The sequence below is a fragment of the Prionailurus viverrinus genome, chromosome X (assembly GCF_022837055.1).
Source record: "Prionailurus viverrinus isolate Anna chromosome X, UM_Priviv_1.0, whole genome shotgun sequence".
Taxonomy (NCBI): Eukaryota; Metazoa; Chordata; class Mammalia; order Carnivora; family Felidae; genus Prionailurus; species Prionailurus viverrinus.
The window spans coordinates 23,549,966-23,567,196 of NC_062579.1; the positions used below are offsets into that span (position 1 = coordinate 23,549,966).

General features: G+C 45.7%; 1 protein-coding gene across 18 annotated transcripts in view; it reads right to left on the reverse strand.

Annotated features, from left to right (window-relative positions):
• Positions 1-11,499: 11,499 nt before the first annotated feature.
• DMD (dystrophin) overlaps positions 11,500-17,231 on the reverse strand; it is a 2,022,811-nt gene continuing 2,017,079 nt past the window's right edge. For 13 of the 18 annotated variants that reach the window (XM_047843142.1, XM_047843144.1, XM_047843153.1 and 10 more), the window contains one exon: positions 11,500-14,082. In XM_047843142.1, coding sequence (XP_047699098.1) covers positions 13,985-14,082 — 98 coding nt within the window. In that variant the 3' untranslated portion in view covers positions 11,500-13,984. The remainder of the gene's footprint in view (positions 14,083-17,231) is intronic. The other 5 variants (XM_047843154.1, XM_047843158.1, XM_047843157.1 and 2 more) reach the window with 2 other exon arrangements.

The window sequence follows — 17,231 nt, forward strand, 5'->3', positions numbered from 1 at the left end:
CCGCCCGTGCGGGAGAATATGCAAAGAATACAGCCTTTATTGGGGTTGGAAAGAGAACTGGTAATTCTCTGCCTCTTTCCTAAGAGGCCCCTGGAAATGGCTTGAGGAGACTGTGTCATCCCAATGACCCGGGGGGGGGGGGGCTGCTAAGTGGGGGAGAGTCGTGTGTGATGAATGGTCATCCCCCAAAGGCTAAAAACATGTCTACTGAGAAACTCTTGTGGTTGAAACAACTTAGGTGCAGCCTGGTTACAGGTAGGCGGCCAGGCAGTTGATTCCACTAACCAGGACATTGTTGGGAGTGAAAAGGTTTCACTAATCATTCTGTCAAGGGCGCCTGGGTGGCTCAGTTGGTTAAGCGTCTGACTCTCGGCTTCGGCTCAGGTCGTGATCTCACGGTTTGTGAGTTTCAGCCCCACGCTGGGCTCTGCAGTGACAGGGTAGAGCCTGCTCCGGATTCTCTCTCTCTCCCTCTGTCTCGGCCCCTCCCCTGCTTGCTCTCTCTCTCTCTCTCTCTCTCTCTCTCTCTCTCAAAAAATAAACTAAAAAAAAAAAATTCTGTAAAGACAACCAGCATAAACCATGAATGAGGCTGGTGAGCTAGGACTTATCGGAGCCCTAGTATAGGGGCTTGCGGTTATGCAGGCAAGTTAAAGGCGAAATCAAACCCGGGACCCCGGGGTGTGAAGGATGTATGCAGAAACTTCCTTGATGGCTTGGAGTCCCCTGTTGCTGTCTTGACTATGAAAAGGGGTTGAATGTTGATCGTCTTCTGGCTTAAGAGGAGTTACCCATCTTAGCCACAAACACCTGACTAATGAAAATTGTCAGCATGCCTCGGATGTTCACTTTTAGTACGGACGGGAATTGGCGAACCAGTAACCTCGACTCGTGGTGGTTCACGTATTCCCCCAGTGCAGTATTTCCCAAGTGTTTGCACGTCGCAAATGCACGTCCCAAGTGTCTGCACGGCTTACAGAGAGATTGCTTTTTAATTGCAGGGCGTCCTGGGTTAACTGCGGGAGGCTGAAGGTTACAGGCTCCATCTGGCCACCCTCAAGCCTTCAAGGTTTAAGACGTCGCCACACCGGGGACGTGTTGGCGTGCACCACTGGGGACCTCTGCCTTACCAAGTCCGTCTTGGAAGCCTCAGAAGGTAAGGATAAAACACACGGTGACGGATACCTAATCCACGGTTTTAATGCTTTGTCGAGTTTAGCGACAACTTGTTCAAGTGCTTAAAATGTTGGTGGCAGTTTGGCGAGATTGGCCTTAGGGTCCCATGGGAAAAAAACGTGTCTTTCTAAAATTTGGTTGCGCAGCGAACGGTATGAAGACACGGCCTCGTGTCATACGCTGTACGGTATCAAAATGTTTTCGAGATGCGTCCCATCCCCGTGTGCGACGCCGGCGCCTGCGTCGTTCACTCCACCAGTTGGCCAATGGGTGCAGGGCGGGGCGGGGCGTCAGGCAGTAAATATGGGTCCAGAGAGGGGGGGCAGGGAGAGGATGGCCTGGGGGTCCCTGAGCTTCAGAGCAGGGTGGAGTCAAGCTGCAGGCGCCGCTGCCCGGGGCGTTGTTTCCAGAGGCAGTCAAATCTCTTGGCATCTGGGACCCCATGCGAACAGCAAGAGAGTTCTCCAGGGCAGGGCGGGGGGAGAAACACCCGAGGGCCTCCGGGCTGGAAGGCCTTTCTCCCAGATTCATTCGTAAGGAATGTGGCTCATGCCACTTAAAAGGCAAACTCCAGTCACCCTCCCTTGACGCCCCATCGGAGTCACAGTGTGGAGGCGACCCGCTCCGGAGGCCCCACCAGGTGTGAGAGACCGGAATGTGGCCCAAAGGCCCTGCAGGGGTGCGAACACCCAAAGCCAAAAAGGAGGACTGAGCTGAGCCAGCCCAAAGTCTGGTGCCTTCCAGGAGGCGAAAGGACCTTGGGCAGCCAAGCTTCTGGCGTGGGCCCCTGGGGTGGGGGTGAGCCCCCCTCCCCCTCCCCCCCCCCCCCCCCCCCCGCATCTGCTGTCTGCCAAGATTTAAAGTCACAGCAACCCAAATTCACGGTCCCGTTAGTCTCAGGGCCCGTGTTTATCCTAGCAGCAGGGGAATGTCTGAGGTGTCTGGAATTCTAGGAGAGTATCACTTCCTGTTTCTCAGACCTTTCCCCTGAGCAACAATCACGGGTATTCCTGGCTTTCTGACCCAGCCCGACTGCTTGTCTTTTTGGTAATACCACGCTAACAGGTGTGAGGTGATAGCTCATTGTGATTTTTTGACTTGCGTCTCCCTGATGCTTAGTGATGTTGAAAACGGTTTCATGTATGCGTTGACCATCTCTGTGGCGTTTTTGGAAACGTGTCTATTTAGATGTTCTGCCCATTTTTAAGTAGGATTGTTGGGGATATATATATATATATATATATCCCCACCTATATATATATATATTTGCCATTGAATTGCATGAATTCTTTATATATTTTGGATATTAACCTCTTATCTGATGTATAATTTGCAAAAAATTCTCCCATTCCGTAGGTTGCCTTGTAATTTTGTTAATGGTTGCCTTTCCTGTGCAGAAGCGTTTTCGTTTGCTGTCCCGCTGCTTTATTTTTGCTTTTGTTGGCGTTGCTTTTGGTGTTAAATCTGAAAAATCACTGCTGAGACTGATGTCAAGGAGATTATCTCCCTGTATGTTCTTCTAGGAGTTTTGTGGTTTCAGGTCTTAGGTTCAAACCGTTAATCCATTTTGACTTAATATATGAATATGCTGTAAGATGACAGTCCAGTTTCATTCTCTTGCACGCGGCTGTCCATTTTTTCCAGCACCATTTGCCGAAGAGAGTGCTCTTTCCCCACTCTCTGTTCCTGGCACCTTTGTTGTAAATGACCATATATGTGTGGGCTTATTTCTGGGCTCTCTATTCAGGTCCGTCGATCTATGTGTCTGTGTTTATGCCAGTACCATACTGTTTTGACTACTATAGCTTCATAATCTAGTTTGAAATAAGGGAGTGTGATGCCTCCAGCTTTGTTCTTCTTTCCAAAAATAGCTTGGACTCTTCAGGGTCTTTTGTGGTTCCATATAAATTTTAGGATTGTTTGTTCTCTTTCTGTGAAAATGTCTTTGGAATTTAGTTGCATTAAATCTGGAGATTTCTGGGGCACCTGCGTGGCTCAGTCGGTTAAACGTCTGACTTCGGCTCAGGTCACGATCTCACAGTTCATGAGTCCGAGCCCCGTGTCGGGCTCTGGGCTGACAGCTCGGAGCTTGGAGCCTGCTTTGGATTCTGTGTCTCCTTCTCTCCCTGCCCCTCCCCCACTTATGCTCTGTCTTGCTCAAAAATGAATACACATAAAATTTTTTTAAAAAGATCTGCAGATTTCTTTGGGAAGTATGGACATTTTAAGGACGTTAGTTCTTCCAGTCCAAGAACACAAAATACATGGTCGCCACAGTAAGTGTACTTAACATCCGTTGCCCTATATAGTTAAAAGGTTTTTTTCCCCTTGCGATGAAACCTTTGAAGACGTATCTCTTAGCGATTTCAAATATGCAACACAGTAGTATTAACTATAGTCACTATGCTGTACATTACATCCCCGCAACTTATTTTATAAATGAAAATTTGACCCCCTTCACCACTCTCTGCCCCCACAATCACATGTCTGTTCTGTGTATCTATCTTTGTATCTATGAGCACCGGGCTTCTTTTTAGATTCCACCTATAAGTGAGATCATACAGTATTTGTCTTTTTCTGTCTGACTTACTTAGCATAATGCCCTCAAGTTTCACCTACGTTGTTGCAAATGGCAAGATTTCATTCTTTTTTTTATCCGTTTGTCTATCGAGGGGCACTTAGGTTATTTCCGTATCTTGGCTGTTAGAAATAATGCCACAAGGAGGGCGCGTATATGGTGGTACAGATAGCTTTTTAAGTTGGTTGTTTTCATCTTGTTCAGATAAATACACAAAAGTACAGTTGGTCGATCATGAGGGAGTTCTCTTTTTACTTTTTTTTTTTTTAAGGTTTGTTTATTTCGAGAGAGAGGGAGAGCGTATGTGTGAGTGGCTGAGGGGCAGAGAGAGAGAGAGAGAGAGAGAGAAAGATGGAGAATGAGAATCTTCAGCGGGCTCCATGCTGTCAGCACAGAGCCCAACACGGGGCTCCATCCCGCCAACCGTGAGATCATGATCTGAGTTGAGATCAAGAGTTGGACGCTGAACTGACGGAGCCACCCAGACACCCTGGTAGTTTTCTTTTTAAGGTTTTGAGAAACCTCATACTGTTTTCCACAGTGGCTGTATAAATCGACATTCCCGCCACAGCGCACGCAGTTGCCCTTTGCTTCCTTGCCAACACTTGTTATTTCTTGTCAGGGGGATTGTTTTCTAATATCTCTTTCTGCTAAGCACAACCGATTTGTGTACGCTCATTTTGCTCTTGCAACTTGACTGAAGTTGGGGTTTTTCCCTATAGTTTTTGGTGGGCGTTTTCGGGTTTTTTAGGGCTCTCTCTACATAATATGTCATCTGCAAATAGAAACAGTCGCACTTCTTCCTTTCTGATTGGGATGCCTTGAATTTTGTTTTTTCTGACCTACTGCTCTGCCTGGGATTTTCGATACGTTGTTGAATAAAAGTAGTGAGAGTGGACCTCCTTGTCATGTTTCTGATCTTCGAGGAAGAGTTTTCATTGTTTTTTTTTTTTTCAATCATTGAGCGTGATATTGGCCTTTGTCATGTTGAGGTCTGTAGCACCTGCTCCCGAGAGTTTTTATCCTAAATGGTGGTTGAATTTTGTCAATGTGTTTTCTTCATCTTTTGAGATTGTCAGATGGTTTTTATCATTCATTTTGTTCATGTGGTCTATCACATTGATTTGTGGGTGGTGAACCGTGGTTGCGGACCTGAAATAAATCCCACTGGGTCATGGTATATGATCCTTTAACGTATTACTCAATTTGGTTTGCTCATATTATGCTGTTGATTTTTGCATCTGTGTTCATGAGGGATATTGGTCTATAATTGATTTTTCTTGCGGGGTCGCTGTATGGTTTTTGTGTCGGGTGAATGTTGGCTTTGTAAAATGAGTTTGGAAGTATTTCCCCTTTTATTTTTTTGGAAGAGTTTAAGAAAGATCGGTATTAATTTTCTTTAAATGTTTGGTAGAATTCACCTTTGAAGGTATGTGGTCCTGGACTGTTACTTATTGTGAGGTTTTTGATTACTGATTCATCTTCTTACTAGTAGTGAGTTTTTTCTGAATTTGCTATGCTGTGCAATCTCCACATAATTGTGAATTTTCCAGTTTTTTTTCTCATGATTGATTTCTAGTTTAATAACACCGTGTTTAGGAAACAGGCTCGATATGATTTCAGTCTTCTTAGATTTATTAAGACTTGTCTTATTGACTAATGTATGCTCTATCCTGGAGAATGTTACACGTACACTTAAAAAGAAAGGGTATTCAGCTGCTTTTGGATGGGATGTTTGGTTAATATACGTGTAAGCTCAATGTTTCCGTATTGATTTCCTGTCTGTATGATCTCTCCGTTGGTAAAAGGGGGAAATTGAAATCCCCTTTAAGTCTGTTAATACTTGCCTCCTATATTTCAGCGTTCCTATGTTGGGTGCATAAATAGAAACAAATACTGTATCTGGTCGGATTGACCCCTTTATCATTATGTGATGACCTCTGTCCCTTACTACAGTCTTTGGTATAAAGTCTGTTGTGTTTGTTACCTGTATAACCACCCAAGCTCTCTTTTGGTTTTCGTTGACATGGAACACCTTTGTCCATTCCTTTTTGAGCCTGCGTGTATCTTAATGCTGAAGTGAGTCTCCTGTAGGCAGCATAACGTTGGGTCTTGTCTTTTTTTTTTTTTTTTTTTTTAACATTTATTTATTTTTGAGACAGAGAGAGACAGAGCATGAACGGGGGAGGGGCAGAGAGAGAGGGAGACACAGAATCGGAAGCAGGCTCCAGGCTCTGAGCGGTCAGCACAGAGCCCGACGTGGGGCTTGAACTCCCGGACCGCGAGATCGTGACCTGAGCCGAAGTCGGACGCTCAACCGACTGAGCCACCCAGGTGCCCCATCTTTTTTTTTTTTTTTTTTTTTAAATCTTTTCAGCCATTCTTTGTCTTTCAGTTAGAGAATTTAGTCCCTTAACATTTAATGTTATTGTTAATAGGTATGGACTTAATGCCACTTGGCTCATTGTTTTTTGGCTGTTTTGGAATTCCTTTGTTCATTTCTTCGCATGTTCTCTGCCTTTGTGATATGATGCTTTTCTATAGCAGTATGCTTCACTTCGTTATTTTTTATCTTTTGGGTATTGACTATGGGTTTTTGCTTCCTGGTCAGCAGGAGGCCTCCATAAGGCATCTTACATTTATAGCAGTCTATTCTCAGTCGTTACCGACTTAAGTTCACATGCATTCTAAAGCTCCACGTTTTCACCTTCACCCCCACATTTTATATTATTCATGTCACAATTTACATCTGTTTTGTATACCCATTAACAAACTGTTGAAGTTACAGTCACTTATACTTTGGTTTTTTAACCTTCATACTAAATTTGTAAGTGATTAACCCACGGCTGTTACATTAGATTACTCGGAATTCAACTATTTACCATTTACCAGTGAGATTTTTACTTTCAGGTTTGCCTGTTGCTAATCCGTGCCCTTTTGTTTGAGCTTTATGCAGTCCATTTAACGTGTCTTAGAAGGGCCGTCTGGGGCTACACTCCTTCAGCTTTTGCTTCTCTGGAAAACTCTGTCTTTCACTTCTGAAGGACAACTTTGTTGGATAGAGTATTCTGGTTGGCAATTTTTTTCTTTCAGCACTTTGAATATAACATGAAACTCCCTTCTGGCCTGTGAATTTCTGCTAAAAAAAAATCTGCTAATGGTCTTACGGGCGTTCCCTTGAATGTAACAATTTATTTTTCCCTTGCAGTTTTAAGAGTTCTCTTGTCTTTAACTCATCTTCTTTGGAACTCTCTGGGTGTCCTTGGATTTGGAGGTCTCTCTCTCTTCCTGAGGTTGGGGTAGTTTTCTGCCCCTTTCTCTCTGTCCTCCTCTGGGACCCTCCTAATACTTGCCGTGTCCCATAAGTCTCTCGAGTGATCTTCACTTTCCTATGTTTTTGTTCATGCTCCTCTGGATCAATTCCACTGCCCTGTTGCCAGGTTCATGGGGGTCTTTTTACACTTCATCGACCCTATTGTTGAACACTATTGAGTGTTTCAGTTCAGTTATTGTATTCTTTTTTAAATTTTTAAAAAAGTTTATTTATTGAGAGAGAGAGAGAGAGAGAGAGAGAGAGAGAGAGACGGAGGCAGAGACATAGAGCAAGTGGGGTAGGGACAGAGAGAGAGAGGGGGAGACAGAGAATCCCAAGCAGTGTCAGCACAGAGCCGGATGTGGGCCATGAATCCGGGAACCACGAGGTCGTGACCCGAGCCGAAATCAAGAGTCAGATGCTGAACCCAGCCACCCAGGCGCCCCCAGTTATGGTATTCTTAAGTCCTGGGACTTATGGGAGACACCGGTGAGCTGGAGGGAAACAGAGGGACGGCACAGAGATGGCATCCTCTGGTTTCTCTAGAGCATCACAGTCTGCCCCTGCGTGTCTGTGAAATTCGAAGCCGGTCTCTCAGGCCACGTGGGGCCATTACGGTAAACAAATGGGCCTCTTTTAAGGAAGGACCAGATGTTTCTGTATGCCACCTCTGTGCCTCACCCCGGGAGGACAGCTGGTGAAGAACCATTTCTCTGTCTGTCACGGGCCTGTGGCACCCACAAAGGGGGGCCCACTTGGGCCCGCGGGCCAGAGGATGGAGGGGCATCCCCTGGCCAGTGGCCGCAGCAAGCGGAGTGCCACGCATGAGCAGGAGCTCTTGCTGGGAGATCCCGGCAAGGATTCCCGGCAAGGGAGTGTTGTAGTCAGTCCCTGGACGTGCGTTAAATTAGAAGCGTGCCCCTTGGGCCACAGCTATTAATATAAGCACCGGGGCCTCTTTCAAGGGGACCGGCCGTGCCGGGTGGGCTTGAACCCTTTCACACCTGTCTCCTAGTTCCCCATAGCCTTGTGCGTCTCCCGGGAATCAGCCCCGTTGGCTCTCAAACCCAGATGTCTTGGGGTCCCATAGCTCTCAAGGAAGTTGGGGTGCCAGATGTGGGGTCCCCACCCGTCCCCCCCCCCCCCAGGGAGAAGCCGGGGGTTGGGAGTTTCCTCCTGGTTGTGTGTCTCGCCACGTTGAGGGATGGGCTTTGTGGCGAGATCGTGTGTTAGCCTCTCCTGTCGTTTTTCTCGTTGGCCTGACGCGTATAGGAGCCGCTCGGCTAGTTTCCGGGTTTCTTTGAGAGGGACTTGTCCTGCGCGTAGCTGTGGATGCGCTGTGTCCGCGGGAGCAGGTGAATTCTGAAGGCTGCTCTCTTGCCATCTCTGCAAGTCAGCATTGTCTCTCTGCAAGTGACTGTGCTTATTTGACACAGATCGTGTCCACGAGCACATAGGAAAATACTGCGATTTCCCAGGTGAACCCAAAGGTTTAAGCGTAATGAGGTTTCAAAAGGTATGCCAAGTGGAGAAACCTGGAGATCCCACGTTCACCAGGGGATAAAGTGAACATCACAGAGAATGGCACCGACCACCATAACATGCCTCCTGCTACGGTGTGCTGAGGGCACATCATGCCTCATGTCCTGGTCCTGCTAAAACACATACCCTGGATCTGATTGTGAAGGGCGCAAAAGACAAATCAAAATTGAGGCACATCCTACAGCGTGACTGGATTGTACTCTTAAAAAAAAAAAAGGTCAAGGTCTTCCAGTGTAGAGCCTGCTTTTGGTCTTTGTCTCCCTCCCTGCCACCCCCCCCCCCCCCCCCGCCATCTGCCCCTCAGCTGCTCACATGCTTTCTCTTCCTCTCAAAAAGAAACAAACATTAAAAATATAAAACGGGGTGGCTGGGTTGGTTAAGCATCTGACTCTTGGTTTTGGCTCAGTTCATAATGCCACAGTTTGTGGGTTCGAGTCCCGCCTGGGGGTCGGCACTGACAGCACGGAGCCTGCTTGGGATTCTCTCTCTCGGTCTGTCTCTACCCCTCCCTCCCTGGCTCGGTCTCTTGCTTTCTCTCTCTCTCTCTCTCCTTCCCTCTCTCAAAAAATAAATACATAAACATAATAAGAATTAAAAAAAAAAACCACCAAAAACCAAAGAAAGGCGGAGAAACCATTCCCCATCAAAGATTAAGGAGACCTGACTAAATGTCACAAGATCGTGACTTAGATCCTAGACCAGATCAGGGAAACACACACAACTACAAAAGACATTGCAAACTGACAGCAGTTGAATATGGCTGTGTAGACGGTATCTTTGTTGAATGTGTTTAGTTTCTTTATTCTGATAATGATAAGGTGCTTATGCAAGAGCATGTTCTAGTTCTCAGAAACTTCACATGAAGTATTTAAGCATAAAGGGGCATGATGCTTGAAACGTAACTCTCAAAATGGTTCAGGAGGCAAATAGACTATATATGGAAGGAGAAAGTCAATGGTGCAATGTGTAAACAGTTGTCGAAATGGGATAAAGGGGAGATAGGGGTTCTTGGCGCTAGTCTTGTCATGTTTCTTTTAGCTTGAGTTAGAATAGTCCTGGAAGAGCTGAAACTTGATCCCGTGCGTGTGCGTGTGTGTGTGTGTAAAATAACGCAGATGCACATACATACCTACAGGTACAGAACTGAAGCCTCGTGTTACTCTACGTAATCTTTGCTGCCTATGAAAGCCACGCTCGGACATCCCTCCCCCCCCTCCCCACACTCACAGGATATTGTTTCGTATGGAAAGTCAGATGTGTTGCCGCTCGCAGGTTATCAAGGGAGTTCATGAGCTCCCGGCACCCTGCTGCCCAAGGAGTGATGGAGAATGTGTTTGTGGTTCCCAGTCTGGGGGGCTTTGCTACCGTGGGAAAGAACCCGAGGCACGTCCTTGCTACCCTTCATCGGAAGAGAAGTCTTTGCACGTGCACCGCGCCGGTTTGTGTATTCGTTCCCCCGTCAGAGGATTGCAAAATCAGGGAGATCCCAGCTCGGCTCCACAGAAGACAGCCACTCGTCTTGGTGCTTTCCCCCAAACACGCATTTTGCTTGCTCGCGCACTATCTGCACCAGCGTGATCCATTCTACATCGGAAGCGGAACGATTCCCTCCCCGCCGGCCTGTGCCCAGCGGAGAGCGGAGAGCCAAACGCCCTCCTCACAGTCCTCCCCGTGCAGTCGTCCGTCAAAACAGCCAGTCTCTGAAACCAGCGCAGGTTTGGGGAGGTTATGGTGGGAGGGATAAATGATTGATGGCAACATGGCGAAAATGAGTCTCGGTGTATGTGGCCTTCAGGCCGGTGTCCTCGGCCCACCTGGAGAAACTGAGCAGCGATTCCTATCAGAGATGCCATACTTACTCGGTATCGTCCCTTTTATTTTTTAAAGTTTATTTACGTACTTTGAGAGAGACGGAGCACTTGCTAGCGGAGGAGGGGCAGAGAGCAAGGGAGAGGCAGAACCCCAAGCAGGCTCTGTGCTGTTAGTGCAGAGCCCGACGTGGGGCTTGAACCCACAACCTGTGAGATCGTGACCTGAGCCAAGATCAAGGGTCAGACGCTCAACCAACTGGGCCATCCAGGCGCCCCTCTCTTGGTATCATTCTTAATAAGCTTGACCATCTCCTGTTACATCCAGAGTGTGCTTTGCAATGTCTTTCACTAGCCTCCTCTGCAGTTGGGGCAGGGGTGAGGGGATCTCCTTCTGTGGTGATCGTGACTTGGGCGTAGGAGGGCTATCCTCCCCAGAACCAGTTCTGAGGTATACCCTTTTAGGTGGGACCCCCGTCGCTCAGACTGCCCTTCAGCTGTGAGGAAGTGTCGTGAGAAGCAAATGCCGCCTTTGATCGAGAAATCTCAGCTACGGGAATGTGTCCCCCGGCCCAAGTTTTGCACAGGTGTCCTGATGAAATGGAAGATGTGGAGGATTCTGTGTCACAGGAAAAGACTGGAAACAACCCACATATCCTACCAAAGAGGACAGCCTAAATACTATCCCACTAACATACACTGGGATATTATTAGACAGCTATAAAAAAAAAACGAGAAAGCATTTGATATATTCAAACGGAAAAAATTGTTTCAATATAATTAAGAGTGGCTGGCTCTCTTGAGCCCATAAAAGCAAGGTATATAACTGGGTGCATAGAAAGAGATCTTAGGTGTGGTAAAAAAAAACATAAGGAGGCACAGATCTTTGCTAACTGCTTTCTCGATAATAGTAGTGTGGAAGGATACACAAGAAAGCAACCTTCACTCACAGGCCAGTGTGGACGGCTTGGGAATAGGGGATTTTCACCATTTGGCTTTCTCGATTTTTCACTTTTCAACCATGTGACGGTATTACATCTTTAACAACGAAAAACAAAGCACCCCACTCAACACTTTTTTTTTTTGTAACATAACTGCGTGCTTTATTGAGATACACAGTAAAGCAGTAATATAATACAATAGTAAGGCATATATTTGGTGAAGTCTGATATGTTGTGAAAATGCAGGAAAACTGAAGTTTAAAAAAATAATTAGTAAATGTTACAGTGTTGGTGTTAAAACACAATCTATCATGATACTCAAGTAAGAACCCAGTACCTGAAAACAATGACAGAACATGCCACATGATGTTTATGCTTCAGTTACATTATGATTTACAGTTTAATACTTGGTGGTTATAAAGAACACGAAGTAATGTCCAAATTATGCTTAAAATGTAGCAGTAAAGCTCTCAATTTTTATTCAAATATTTTGACAGACTCACTCCAGAACTAATGTCTAAAAGATAAAACAAAAAGATGAAAATAAAATTATGCACTCTATTTACCTCTGCTTTTAGAAGGAAACTTAAAACCGCTTAGTAGGAAGGAACACAACCCCTTGTTTTTAATCCTGGTTAAACAAACAAACACACAAACAAAAAAACCAAACTTGTGGGTGAAGGAAAAAGTCCAGTGTCACATAAAGGAAAAAATGCAAGACTAAAACCGAATCTTCAGGTCGTTTTGTTACCGTAGAGCTTTGGGTTTTCTTGTGGAAGTTACAATGGGGGGAAAAAAATCGAGAAAAATGTTGACACGGGAGACAAGTGGGTGAGAGCATGTGTGCACGATTATTAGGAACACCCCAAAACCAAAGTGAGGTAGAAATAGCATGAGAAGCCATGTTGGATGTTAATTATCATTAATAAAATAATACACAAAACCCACTCCCCAAAAGTTAACACTTGACCTAAGAGGTAACAGATTTGCAAAATAATAGGTCACACGGTGATTTCTATTGAATGAATGATTAAAAAAAAAAAATGAAAGGCTAAGAACACGAAAGAGTAAAGCTTGTTCCTACCAGTTAGTCCTCTTGGGTTATTCTTTTTGAACAATCTTTGTATCGTTAACCTTCCTCATCCACCAGCCAAGGGTTTGGAGTACTTTTCGGGACACGCGAATCCGTCTCCGTTCCCCCTTAGAAACCTGCGTGGAATTGCTTGTAGAGAAATGTGAAGTAGGGCAACCAAGTTCATGGGCTTGTGGGTGGATATTTAACAGTAACAACACCGTGATGAGGCTGTCTTACACATTTTCCCGAGGGTTATTTTAAATGAAGTCTTGTGGGCATTTAAAAACTCATTGCAATGGGGAAAGTCCTTAAAAAGAAAAAAAAAAAAGAAAAGAAAAAAACCCCTAAAATAACCACTGCTGTTTGTGAGAAGAGGGCAGAGGGAATTCGTTGTATTTACCAAGATCTCTCAGTGTGGTTAGGAACATTCATCCAGCCCTTTACTTCACGAGTGGCCTCCCTCCCTCTCAGGGATCGGCTGGCAATCCACAGCCTTCCAGCCCTACCAGAAGGATCTCCTACTGTCTGCGAGTGAAAAATATCTTCTGATGTCGTGACTTCCGCTGAAGCATCATTAAATGTAGACGGTGGCCTTGCCAGCGGCCGGAAGCTGAATGTATCAGCTAACGGATCACTCGGACACAGTAAGTCCTGTGTATTCATTCACATGTCCCTTTGCAAAAATTCGGTACCGTCGCTGTCAGTGGAAAGTTGCAAATGAGAAACATCTGGGGCCCCAGACAGTGTTTCAGTGTGGTAGCTGCCCCCTGGTTTCAGGCTCCAGGGAGAATTCATTCTAGACCAAGCAGGTAAGCCTGCGGGACCAGAGGCAATCTCTTTGCATTAGGAAGTGGCCAGGTCATTTGAACAAGAAATTTCAAAGGTCTCCAGAAATTCAGATCTATTTATCTATATCCCTACAGTATTTACATACTTCTAGACATATAGATGCAGGAAGCGAAAAACCACAGCCAGTCCCACTCGGCCAGCGATTCCAAAAAGAGCACTGTGAAGTAATCATCTGGTGGTGTTAGAGGAAGTGTCCTATCTTTAATATGCAAGAAAAGAAAAAAGCATGGATTTCATATGGCTATCACGCTAAAACGATGCAAAACAATGCGCTGCCTCCAAGTGTGTGTGTGCGTGTGTGTGTGTGTGTGTGTGTGTGTGTGTGTGTCTGTTTTTAGGGGTTTTTATAAACAACTTTTTTTTTTTATAAAGCACACTTTAGTTTACAATCTTTCTTTATAACTGTTATAAATTTTTAAACAACCCAAAATGCGTTCCATATAAAGAAATGGCAAGTTATTTAGCTATCAAGATTTTACATGTAGTTTTCTTATAACTTTTTTGTACAATTGCATAGACGTGTAAAACCTGCCATTGTTAACAAAACAATAACAGACTTAGAAACTACTGAAATCTACAGTATAGTACCACTACCCTTCACAAAAATATAGATTTTTTTTTTCTTGTAAACTCTTACTGTCTAATCCTCTTTGTTGTATGAATATTATAAAAACCATGCGGGAATCAGGAGTTGTAAAACATTTATTCTGCCCCTTCTTCGTCTGTCATGACTGACACTAAGGACTCCATCGCTCTGCCCAAATCATCTGCCAAGTGGAAAAGGCTTCCTACATTGTGTCCTGGAAAACAAAGAGAGAGAAAGACTTGACACTAGGTGCAGGGAACAGGAGCCTGACTCTCTGCCGTTCGGGAAATCCTTCCCCACTTCTAGGTGAAGACAACACAGAAGCCGCATCGAGGTCTACACGACACGATTGGATTTGTCACCACTTTCCCGGAAGAAGCAAAGCCTTGTTAATGAAGCCATTCTGCGTGGTTAGTATCGGCTTACTACCGGATCAGGCTACTGGGGTCGTTTGCGTGGACGAGTGTCAGCGAGCGCACTCATCTTCCCCATGGAAGGATCTAGCAAAAGGATTGCACGGGGAAGCACAAGGTTCCCTTGATAACAGGAGTGTTGCATGACGGGGTGTCCCTTTTCCACCTTGTTGTGGGAGATGCCGTACTGTGTCCTTGTACTCAAAGTTTTGTACTCCCAAACCACGGCCACCCCAACTACCTCCGCTGCCACCGTGACTCTATCTACCGCCTTTGCCATGATCATCGCCACCACCGTGACCAAGACATGGAGTCTTCATTTCCGTGCCGTCTCCAGCCGCTGCCTCCTTCCGAGGCCACGGGAGAGGAGGCTGTTTGCTCTCTGCTTTTACTGGAATTGGAAAACAAACTCTGGAATCGACCTTTTGGGATATGAACCTTTGAATCTGGAAGCTTCTTCTTAAAAAAAAAATCCCTTTTCATTCCAAATTGCTCTCAAGCCTAATTATGATCCGACCCACATGCAAAGCATGGATTGGGGGATCCTGTGAATGCATTTTTTGTTCTCCTCCTCAATGAGGGTTGACTATCAGAACAGCCTTTTAGTAGTAATGTGACATGACCTAGCAGGAATCCCCCAGCAGGGAGCACAAAAGCTGCAGTGTCTCTGGTACTCTGTGGCCAAATTCAGATGTAGAGTCAGATCATTTGAGACCGAGTTTATGACTTGCCTTTTCATACGTGTCCCATATTTTCATGTGGCTAATTTTAATTCGCGGACATTACTAAATCATCGTACTCTTGGAGCACTGCCTTTGGAACTAAAAATGCTTTACTAGGCTATTACTACTTTGCCATGTATCAACTTTATATACATTCTCATCAGTGTTAGCATCCCTGTACACATTAAAGATAGACTAGGGCAGGTGTTCTGCTCTCATATTTATTTCAAGAGACACAGCATTTTAAAAATCCACACGACAGAGGGACGCCCGCGTGGCTCAGTCGGTTCAACGTCCGACTTCGGCTCAGGTCGTGATCTTGAGGTTGTTGAGTTCAAGCCCCACATCGGTCTCTGTGCTGACAGCTCACAGCCGGGAGCCTGCCTCGGCTTCTGTGTCTCCCTCTCTCTCTGCCCCTCTCCTGCTCACGTTCTCTCTCTCTCTCTCTCTCTCTCAAAAATAAATAAACATTAAAAAAATTTTTTTAAATGAAGGCAAGGGGGAGGGGTCTGCGGAGGATTTACAGGCAGGCACCTGCCCAGCGATGGCTCCGGATCAAGTTAAGACTTAGAACAAATTGAACACCATTCTGCCATTGGCTTGGAGGTGATGAAGTTTGTAACTCTTGGGGAGCTTTGTATTAACGCGAAGAGTTCCAATGAGAACTGGCTGTTTAAAAAAAAACAACAACAAAACACTCTGGATGTTGGTGGAGGCTGCAAACAGAAAAACTTGGAGCAAAGCAGGTGTACCGTTCCTCGAGTGAGCCAGCAGTGTGGCAGTCCTCAGTGAGGAACGGAAATCAGCTTTGGTTTTTCTAAACCATACAAACCGCTGGAGGACACGGTGGGCCCCTGGCTGCTCCTGAGAGCACAGACACTTAACTGATGCTGCCAGGTTGAAGGGCTTCCCTTGTATCTGTTTTTTTTTTTTTTAAGGTTATTTATTTATTCTGAGAGAGCAGGAAAGGGGCAGGGAGACAGAGAATCCCAAACAGGGTCCACACTGTCGGCACAGAGCCTGATGCGGGCCTCGAACCCATGAGCCGCGAGATCACGACCTGAGCCGAAGTCGGACGCTTCACCGACTGAGCCACCCAGCGGCCCCCTCGTATCTCTTTTGGACTGCCGGGACACCCAGGGAGATCTACCCAATCACTCGTGTGGACTAGCTGCAAGTTTTCAATGACTTGCAGTCTTCGCAGCTATTAATGAGGCCAGGAAAAACAAAACCTGAGACCCTTACAACCTGGTAAGCGACTAGAACTCGAACTGTTTCTCATCACCCACATCCAACTAGGGGCTAGCCCACCTGGGAGACAGAACATGTATTAGAAAACCCAAACCGAACAGGGAAGAACTCCTTTTCCCCGCTGGCTTACTGATCATAATCAAAAAGTACCTATTTCGCTTTAGCTTGTGGGCTAGGGAACATGGACTGCAGTCTGAGAGGAAGTGCGTTCGTGGGTTATACAGCCACGTACGTGCCGCTCCTATTCCTTGCAATGGTGTTCAGTTTACTACCCGGAAGGCAAATGCTCGAGACTCTCCAGAGGCATCACTTCTAGGGGTGTCTGCTCTTTAAAAAGTTACTAGGTACAAGAGACGTTCATTACTCTTAAATACACCACGCACACGCCCACAAAACGCCAGGTGGCCTTTGACCTGTCTGGACGGTCTACAAGGTTATCCATGTGTGGAAGGCAGAACATTAGTGAGGTCATTAATTTTACCTGACAGGAACGTGAGGGGCACTGAAAGGCAGGCAGGATTTAGGGGTTTGCAGTCAGCTTCAGGCACAAGGTGACATAAAAATACGTCTGTAGAAAGTATTAATTTAATCCATTCTTAAGCAAGGATTGTTGAACACAAAGGCACCATGCATCGAACATTAGGGCGGTCGTGTGTTTTTCCAAGTTGGCGCTAACCACAACACATTTAGTCCCACGAGCCCCCACGGCCGGAGGGAGTTGTCTTCCACAGTGATTGGAATTGTTAAAAATACAGTTCCCAAGTAAATGGTTCGCATTCAGTTGGCCACAGCAAGGCCAGAATACTGCAGTGAAATTCGTGTTTTCCTTCTCTGTAATTTACTCTTTGAAAAAAATATCTAATCTACTGTCCATGTGAGGTCATTTTGGTAGCACTAAAAAATCACTTTGGTTCTCTGGATTTCTGGAAACTTGTCTGACTCGAATATACAACTCAGGTAGTAAAGTTTCCAAATGC